At 40.7% G+C, this 10,033-nt stretch overlaps 1 protein-coding gene across 1 annotated transcript in view; it reads right to left on the bottom strand.

Moving 5' to 3' along the window:
• Positions 1–379: 379 nt before the first annotated feature.
• CUBN (cubilin) overlaps positions 380–10,033 on the bottom strand; it is a 139,599-nt gene continuing 129,945 nt past the window's right edge. The window contains exons 60-67 of the mRNA XM_061996580.1: positions 6,926–7,131; positions 5,991–6,153; positions 5,339–5,547; positions 4,587–4,734; positions 4,289–4,470; positions 3,044–3,209; positions 1,532–1,767; positions 380–687 (exon numbers count right to left, since the gene is read on the bottom strand). Coding sequence (XP_061852564.1) covers positions 580–687; positions 1,532–1,767; positions 3,044–3,209; positions 4,289–4,470; positions 4,587–4,734; positions 5,339–5,547; positions 5,991–6,153; positions 6,926–7,131 — 1,418 coding nt within the window. The 3' untranslated portion in view covers positions 380–579. The remainder of the gene's footprint in view (positions 688–1,531; positions 1,768–3,043; positions 3,210–4,288; positions 4,471–4,586; positions 4,735–5,338; positions 5,548–5,990; positions 6,154–6,925; positions 7,132–10,033) is intronic.

Here is a 10,033-nt window from a genome sequence, read left to right as displayed (position 1 = left end):
CCAGTCTCAATAAGCCATCACTGAACTTCGTTCGTTAAAACCACATATAGGTTCCTATTGTTTGTCGGTTGATGCTCTGTCATACTCCTGGTGAAGGCCAAGGTTTGACTTGAGAACTCACTGTCTATGAGGGTATCATCCTGGTATGATCTCTAAAGGTCCCTTCCAACCCCTACCATTCTATGATTCTATGATCCTCTTTCAATGTGAGACGTGAACATACTGCAGAGCCCTACCTGCAGCAGCAGGGACCCGTTTAGGGGAGACATCCCCTTCAATTAACCCCTGGCTAAGTCACTTTTTACAGCATTAAATGTGAAACTTACACATTATGTAGAAGAATACAAAAAAATATGTTTCAAAAACTAGCAAAAACTCATTTTCCCAGTTGGGTAGATAATAGTTTATTTGCAGTACAATGGAAGATCACATTGTTTTGACAGAACTCTAAATTCAATCCAGCTACACTTCCAGGTCTGTTCAGCTGCAGTTATCATAACTGGATTTCAGACTTACTTTGTGATCTAAAGTCTCTTCAGAATAGCAAGGAATGGCACTATGTTTCTCATAAACAGTGTTCTAGCTTGTCCAGCTTAACTGGAATCCTGACGGTAAAGTCACGTATTCAGCGTGAAATTTTATATAGACTTGATGAGATGTAGCAGTGAATGGAGTGATGTCTGTATCCTAAAATTAAAGAAAAAGAAAAAGCTTTCTAAAACATCAAGATCCTTTGGAAAATCCAGTCAGAGAGTTCAAACTGAGGCACAAATTGGATCATAGATTGGCAGTGACCTCAAGCCTGTGTCAGATAGATAACTTCTGGAGAGAGGCCAGTGTAGAGCCACCAAGATGATCAGGAGACTGAAACATCTTCCTTATGAGGAAAGGCTGCGGGAACTGGGGCTGTTTAGTCTGGAGAAGAGGAGACTGAGGGGGCATCTCGTTAATATTTATAAATATATAAATGGTGGGTGTCAGGAGGTTGGGACATCCCTTTTTTCTCTTGTATCTAGCAACAGGACAAGGGGTGATGGGATGAAGCTGGAACACAAAAAGTTGCATTTAAACATAAGAAAGAACTATTTGACTGTTGAGGTGAGGGAGCCCTGGCACAGGCTGCCCAGGGAGGATGTGGAGGCTCCTTCCTTGGAGGTCTTCAAGACCTGCCTGGACACGTTCCTGTGTGACTTGATCTAGGTGGGATCTGCTTCTGCAGGGGGGTTGGACTGAATGATCTCTAAAGGTCCCTTCCAACCCCACCATTCTGTGATCCTCTGATTTCTCCCTCAGGGTATTACAAGTATTTAAATCCCAAGTACAACTTAATACACAGCAAAATAGCTTTATGTCTCTCACTAGATGTCACTGTAAGGTCTGTATTGGAAAGCTTCTAAGGTGCCACACAGCCTTGTGCCCTCACTTCATCAATGTGGAATTCATGCCAGAACTGGGGGAACAGTCTTCAGTATGACATAGTAAATATTCATTGTAACCACCGAGTGGGTCACAGGCAGTAGGCAATACGTACCATGCCACAGTATGGCCCCACTGGGGGATAGCTGGAGTCTGGCCCGTTATAAAGGATCAGGTAATTGCTGCTGCAATCCCCTGGGTCATCGATGCTGATGAAATCAAAGTTGACTGTGACAATTCGTCCCATGGGCGCAGTAATGACCCACTCACAATCGGTGTTGTTGTGGTACGTTGCTGGGTAGCTGGGACTAGCAAATGAGCCAGCACTGCCATATAATGTTCCTCCACATCCTGGAAGCAGACATTGCAAATTACCTTAAAAGGCTTAGTTTCACAAGACACTACACAAAGTAGCACATTATAAGTAGCAGCATTAGTAATGGCTGGGAGATGGAACAATCAATGTTGATAAAAGCATTATTCCAATAAGAGACAAAACTGAGGCTCTAGCTTCAGCAGCCTGAGAGGAATGTGCAATGGATATTAGATTCTCACTGGATATTAAAAATCAAAACCCCACAAACTCTTTGAAATGGGAAACAAAGTCAAGTCTGTGCCTTGGTCAGTTCAGTTTACAGCTACTGGCTGGGTGTGTATATGTGCTTGAGGACAGGAAGGCTCTTCAGGACTGTGCACATCATTCAGTTTGTGTGTGAAATATGGGTTTATGTTTGTATAACATAATAAATATATATATATATAAAAGAAATTAATTCTATCCTTTTATATATTTTATATTGTGACTATTTGTTCTCTCCTCCTTTCCCAGCAATTCCTAGCATTGTGCTAGCCTGCTTGTCTATTAGTGAGCAGTGAGTTCTTGTTTTCATGAAACTGTCTTACCCTCAAGATCTTGTTGCTAAGACTCAACTTGGAGCCCATATTTTTGTAAGTAAAGTTAATATTTCTTTTCTTTTTTACCACGTTCTTCATCAACACTTTCCTATATTGAACTTTATCTGCCTTTTCATCACCAAACCACTCAAAACTGTAAGGTTACTCTGCAGTGCTTATCAGCTGGCCTTCAGTTTTCCTACCTCCAGCAACTTATTACCTAGCTATTCACTGCTTTTTCATAAGCCATTTTATTAATGTGATGATGATATAGTCACTACACAGCATTATAGCTAGGTGATTGTCTTGGGCCAGATTTCAGTCCTCTTCATCTTAACACTGCTTAGATCCTAGGACATATCACAGCTAGACTATTAATAGAATAGGCTGAGTCACCACCACCACCACTCTCTGGATCCCTAGATGTTCCTGATACTTTGACCTCTCAGTGAAAAGTGGTAGACTTTCATCTTCAGTGGACTGCATCCTCTGAGGTTGCTAAAGTCAACATTAGAGAGATAGAATTACTTCCAGCACATAAAACAGATCTCACTCCACTGCTCTTGAAGAACGATTACCTCTCTCCAGTGCCTGAACTGGGTGGACTATGGGTTCTTGGGGAGATCTTAAGCCTTGATGAGGCAAGGCCCAAACTGTGCCTGAACTGCACATTTCTGTATTTTCCCTGTATGTACAGTTGCTAAGTGGAACTATGTAGTAATTACAGCCTTACCGCTTGGTGACGAAGTCCAAGTAATTTCGTATCCATCATGAGTCACTGAAAAATCACTCTTGAAACGAAGGTAGACAACATGATTTTGAGGGAAGATGGGACTAGGCACCATGTGTCCACAGAACCTGCCAAGTAGTGGTGACTGCACGTCACTCCCATTTCTGACCTTCAAGAGACACGACAAACATTGTCCACGTGAAATTGCTACGCCAGTTATACATGAGCACAATTATGCAGTCATGCAAACACAGCACAGACTATGGAGTGATTTGCATGCATACCATCATCATCATTTTAATAGCTCTTTTTCCTACTCTATATTCTTGTGTAAGAAGAGACTATTAACGAGTCTGTCTGATTTTAGTAAGTAATTGGACAGAACAAATATCATGAGACACAGGTAGCTAAATTTTATGGTGAGGGACATCTGATTGATTGAAAGAAAATACTTGACTTAGTAGCTAAGATGTGCTTTTGCCATTCAAGCCCATGTTTTACTTTGCATAAGAAAAGTTAATATTCCAGTAGAAAACATGAATTCTTTACCCTGCAGACCACTCTTTTCCCTGGTCACATTAAGACTCAGATCATGTTACTTAGCTCAGATTTAATCTGGGGGTTTTTTTTGAGCACCAATAATACTAGTGCTCAGATCCATTTCTTGAGACAGTAAAGAGGATATGAAAAGAGAACTAAGTAATTATTCTGCCACTGACACCTGATTTTTTTGTCATCTGACCACTGAATTGGGAAACAAGCATGAAAGGACAGAATGAGGATTGTGTAGGATGATCTGCCTTTCATTGACACGAATTACCTTTGCAAGTATCCCTCTCTTGTTACTACAGTTCCTTTCTTTTTTGTTAAAGAAAAAATGGGGTTTTTTAGAAAAAAAAATCATTTTCTAATAAAAATGTCAAGCAGATGGATTCTAGTGCTGGCAAAAAGCACTGAGGTTTATGGCTTTCTGTTCATGCAGAGATATTGCTATTGGATTGCACTGGTTCTGGCTGGGGCAGAGTTAATTTTATCCCTAGTACCTAGTGGTTATAGAGTCAAAGCCTCTTCTGCTTCTCACCCACCCCACCAGTGAGTGGGCTGGGGGTGCAGAAGAGGCTGGGAGGGGACACAACCAGGACAGCTGACCCAAACTGACCAGGGGGATATTGCAAACTAAGCTTATTAATATCCTTTGAATTCAGCAGATTTTAACACAGTCCCAGAAAACGTGAGCTTGCTTGATACCTCTAGGAAATCACGTAAACAATGGATGCTGTCCTCCAAACTGAAAGCATGGAAAAAGAGAGAAATTGTGTGATTCAAGGGAGCTCGTAGAATGATGGAACAGTCCATATTATTGGAGTGATGACCAGGCCAGCCAGGGCTCTTCAGGTAACCAAAAGGCTGGTTATACTCTCTGCTGCAACCTTGAGACAGAAAACCAGAAACACGAAAGCATTTCAGATCTCTGTATTTCTTTTCACTGTATGGAATAAACAAAAAGAAAGGTAGGTGGACTTTTGAGACATTTCTTCAAGCTTACCTATAGCTTGATAGGTAAATCTGACTCCATTATTAATCATATATGCATCTGATTTGAAAGTCACGATGGCAGTGCGGTCGTAAGAATAAAATTCAGGGACTGGAAAAGTTTCAGTGCCACAGAATCTATGGACTGATCCTTGGCTGTGCTGGAATTAATACATGTCACAAGTTACTTAATGATATCATTTCATTTTCTACTTACTCAAGTGAATAAATCTCTCAACACAGTTATGCAAGTACATTTTAAAGTTCCCATGGAAATCACTTAACAATGTTGCAATGTTTTCTCTTCAGTTATTATGAGAAAGAAACCAAATGTAACAGGTATTTTCATACCAAAATAAGAAACCAGGAAAGAAAGTTTAGAAGAATATTATACAAGGGACAACAGTTTGGGGTTTGGTTCATCTTGGCATGAATATTAATTCTTCTTATGATTCTTGTGTGGGAGGAAGTACAATTAGTTTATGACAACTTGCTGTTGGGCATAATTTTGTCGGCTCTGTTACTTGGTGCAACTGTAAAATGTGGTGTAACACCAGGTCTAATTCAATGTGTGCATAGTGTGCTTCCATGATGTTGGTGTACCAGTTAACTTGCCTTAAGTGGGGCACAGTGTGCAATGCTTTGGATATGCCCCTCACACACAATCATCAGTTTGTCTGTTACCAAATGGTGGGTTTCTCCTCTCTTCACAAAGAGTGAAGGCAGCTGAATGTGAATAGCGAATGGTATCTGTAAATTTCTTACTGTTGGTGAATCCTGGAGCTCTAGGTAGTTCTGAGAGCAGTCCTGGCTGGAATGGAGGTGGAAGGCCTCTACCACCACCCTGACTTGCTGTTGCAGAGGAGCATCAATGACCCAAGTACAGAGAGTAAATGGTGGATATTCGTTTGGGAAGTTAGGAGATGTTGCAGTCAGGGATGTAGAAGTTGCGTTATATATTCCTCCACAGGATCCTATGTAAAACAGTAATAACTCATAGAATGGAAACTTTTCCAACTGTGGAAAAATATTTATTGAGCAAAACTACACCTGTAAATGTCCTTTTCTATTTACCTGTGAGTCTCTAGAAGAAAGATAAAAAAACCTCACATGGTAATGCAGTGTCAGTGTGTATCTAAAACTCAAATACATCTTTGTTCCCTATACTATCAGCACACAGTCTATGAGTGTTCATTTTGCACTGACCACCACTCCACAATCAGCCAAGACCAAAGAGAATTGCACTGGGGTCTGGCAGTGCTGCCTTTACCTTGCTTGTAGATGCTGTGCTAAGCACTGTCTTTGTCCTTTCCTGAGCCCTGTATCTAGAACAAACTTTGATGATTTACTATTTAAATATGTATCTTCACAAAAGAGTCACAACGATATGTATTCATCCATGTGTCTGTATACTCACCATCCACTGTGGTGTAGGTAGCATTGAAACCTTCCCTTTCCACTGAGTTATCTGTGCTAAATTTCACAGTCAAGGCATTATGGGTAGAAAGAAAAGGAGCTGGCACTGTAGATCCACAGAAGGTGCCAACTAAATTGGCATTTTCATTATCTCCATCATAAAGCTGAAAGAAGAAAAGTATATAAGCCACTAACAGTTTAGGCACAACAAACAAAGAAATAACTTTCTCAGTCAGCTCCTGACATTGCTTTTTTTTTTCCTTGAAAGTGCAGTAGGTGCTCTTGTGCTTTAACAGGATGTTCTTGATGACTGTAATTACTCACTGCCACATCAACCAATTCTGCTGGACAGTGTAAATCTCATTATGGAACATTCTGGTCCTGTCTCAGCAAATCTATCAAAAAGTTATTCCATTTTAATTTAGCATTCTGATTCCTCTTTTTTATATGTAATCTCAAAGTGCTTTTCAATGAGAAAGGTTTATTCTGTCCACCAAAATGTAGAATGAATTCCTAGTTTCATTGAACATCTCCAGTGCTCAACAGGATCTACAACACTCCTTAGTGGAGTGATTTGCAGCAATCTGCTATCCTACATTTTGTATGCACGTCTTCAAGAAAATAGCTTTCACAGGTGAGCACTGAGCATTGACCTATTTATTCAAAATGTTATGATTTAAAGTCCTTTCAAGCAACTGTGTTTGATAACAAATCCACAAGTCAGAATCACGTTAGTGTTAAAACTCTTATTAAAACTCCACCAAGAAGTCAGGATGTCATCTGGAGCTGTAACCCAGTGAAAAAAAGATGTCATTATATTAAGCAATTTAATTCCTTCACAAGACCATTTTCCATTAATGAAGTTTTAGCCTCGTGGAGAGGATAATGGATTGTATCTCACTGAGATCTTCCTGGTAAAATAGGCAGCTCTCTTACTTTGACGTAATCATATCGGCAAGTCTTGGCGGACTGGGCTTCAAGCACGAATGAAGTGAAGGTGAGGTTGATCAGTTTGTTAACGGGTGCTGTTATGATCCATACACAGTCCAGATTTTTCTCATATCTTCTGGTCACATTGGAGACTGGAGAGCTAAAGCTATAAGCTGGATTTGTCAAATAACCACCACAGCCACTCTGAGGTCCTGTGGAAGAAGCAGAAGCTTTGAAAAAGCAATTCCTGCCATTTATTTCATCTCCAACTCTTGGATGTCAAGCCAGAAGCCTTTTTTTCTGTGCTGCAGAATTTTACTGGACTCACAAGGACTATCTAAATTATTAAAAGGCTTTCAACACAAACAGCATTAGATAGATGTGAATCACAATTAGATTTGGTAGTGAATTAACAGAGACTCACATCTTCTGTTGAATATACAATCAGGATCCTCTTTGAAAGTGTACCAATAGACTTTAAAAGCGACCATTAAGAGGATAGAACTGAAATAGAGCAATGCTTAGAAAGCCTTTTTAATGTAATCCTTACCTGCTAGTAAGACTATTTGGACAGTAGAGGGCACTGGGCTGTTGACTTTGAAAATCTGGCTAAAAATGAAGTTGCTTATTTTGGCAATAGGACCCGGTTCTGAGGAGACTGGATTTGGCAGCCGAATGCTTGGACCCAGCCTCCTATTCGGGAATCTAGCTAAACAGGACTTACTTCTGGATGCATTTTCTTTGGTGGGAACTTACAACCCCTCTGAACAGCAGGCTGCTTTTCATTTGCATCCCACAGACAGGGCCAAGTCCTTTACTGTACATACCCACCATGAACATTTTCAGTCATATAGAAAGAAATAACAGACTTCTGCAGAAAAGCAGCTTTCAGAAGATCAGAACCTTTTTATTGCTTCAAATTGCAAACAAACAAAACCCACAGACTATCTGAAGGGAGGGGTTTTTTTACTTCTCTTTTTTTGTTTATGGTTTGATTTCCAGAGGTTGCACTGGGCTAGTAAATCTGATCAATTTATTTACCTCATGCATCCTTCCCTAGTCTCTATGTGGTCTCCTGACCACTTATTTAACTCAGGAGTTCAAATTAAGTATATTTCGTACTCTTGCTTTTGAGCCTGAGAAAGAGTTTCTGTAAATTGCACAGAGCAAAGCAATAACTGCTTGTTTCCCACAGCAAATCCTTGCAGGAGAATTAGATAATAAAGGAAGCTGCAGCTGTGGCTAAGTGACATGAGCAGAGTTTCAGTATTTCATATGTGTGTGTGATATACGCCTGTCTGGCTGACACACGCTGCCCTAACCTTGACACACTGATACATTCACAGTCACGTAAAACTGAGCCCTACTTGAGCTACACAATTAAGAAAGATCACTCTGGTGAAGAATCAGCATCCAAGTTGAAGGATTGCATCAGTAACCCAAGGCTGGAGAGAGCCCTGTCTTGCAAGACTGTAATGGTTAAATCGACGTGACTAAGGCTAAAAGTCGTCCTGCTCCACTAACCACAGCCGGAAAAACCCCGCCCTACAAAGACATTTGCTTAAACCCAACATCTTAATCACATGAGATTTAAGCTCTTGGTATAGCTAAAAAATGAACAGAAGAAACTTATTACAAAATGATTCTATTCCAGTTTTGTGGGCTGGTAATGAAGTCAGAGACGTGTAAAAGTTTAGTGTTCATTGCAACGCCGCTGCAGAAGCCGAGAGCAGCAGCAGGGGAAACGCCAGCAGTAAGTCACGTTCTCACAAACAGTTTAGGAAGGAGGAAGATGTCAGCCTGTGCCCTAAGAGTGCCATTTCACTATATTTTTTCTCTGGGTTTACTCTTGTGCATGATTTATTCAGTCCTCCTGAAACAATCTTGTTGGAGCCATTTCCTGCTCAGCATTTTGGACACTGACTTACTACATGTAACATTCAGCATGTAATCATTAGGCACAGATCAGAGCCTCAGCCCTGCAATATTGAGTCTGGAGTGATATGTGGGTTGGACACTTTATAAAGCTCCCCTTCACTCTTTTCAGGGTTAGACTTGCAGAGATGCTAGTTGGACCATTGCAACAGGAGTCAGGGAATTGCCACAGAGCCATGGGACAGGAAGGCTCTCAGTGTTGGATTGGCCTTTTTTGGATATCAAATGTCTGGACCTTTGTGATGGTGCACTTCAGTGCTAGCTCTGCAACTATACAAACAGCTCAGATGCCAGAAAATACAGACATCGGTAAGCTACGTGTGTATAGCAGATGAAGTGGACCTGACAGAGACAGAAACAAGCCAAAGCCTCATTATCAGTAAATTAACTCTAGCTGTATAGCCAGTAATAGCATCTAAGGAAAGAGAAATAACTAAAAGTATGACTTACGATTAATAAAGATGAAGTTTCATCATTAGCTTTCACAATGCTTAGCCTGCTCAGCTGAGCTTTGAGTCAAATGCTTACAAGACAGTATATTAAAAATAACAGCTAGACTGGAAGCCAACCTAATATCAAGTAGCCCTGCATCAAGCCAAAGAAAGAGCAGCCCTTGTTGAAAAATCTACCCATCTCTGTGCTTTCCAGCACTGATCAAGGTTACATCTGATTGCAGCCACTGGGAGTTACACAATAGTGAAGCTGTGTAGATCGAGGGAACACCCACAAGGAAATGAAGAACCGACTGACTGCTTGACAGGAGTCTGCTCAGGCTGAGAGAATCAGTATTGCACTGCATTTCAGCCAGGACACAATGCAGCACTTTAAAAATCGGCATCACTTCTGAGACTAAGGCCAAATAGCTGCCATCCAGCCTGCTGGTGATCATTGATAGAATGATAGTCATGGCTGGCTAACAGATGGACGGACTCCATGGCTAACTGTGTTGTTTCAGTCTCTGGCTTCTTATTTAAAGTAAAAATCATAAGGTTATCATAAATCATATTGCAATCTTCTCCTCCTCTTATATAGCGTGCCAGAAAACTCAAATTATCAGGAGAACTAGGGCACACACTGTCATCACTAATTGCTTTTGGTAGGAAGCATTAATGAAACGAAAGGGCTGTAAGACCATTCAGAAAAGAAGGAACTGAAGGTTCCCTGTGGCAAATAAAAATA

Source organism: Colius striatus, chromosome 5 (genome assembly GCF_028858725.1).
Source record: "Colius striatus isolate bColStr4 chromosome 5, bColStr4.1.hap1, whole genome shotgun sequence".
In the NCBI taxonomy this organism is placed as follows: domain Eukaryota; kingdom Metazoa; phylum Chordata; class Aves; order Coliiformes; family Coliidae; genus Colius; species Colius striatus.
This window is presented reverse-complemented; position numbering and strand designations above follow the sequence as displayed.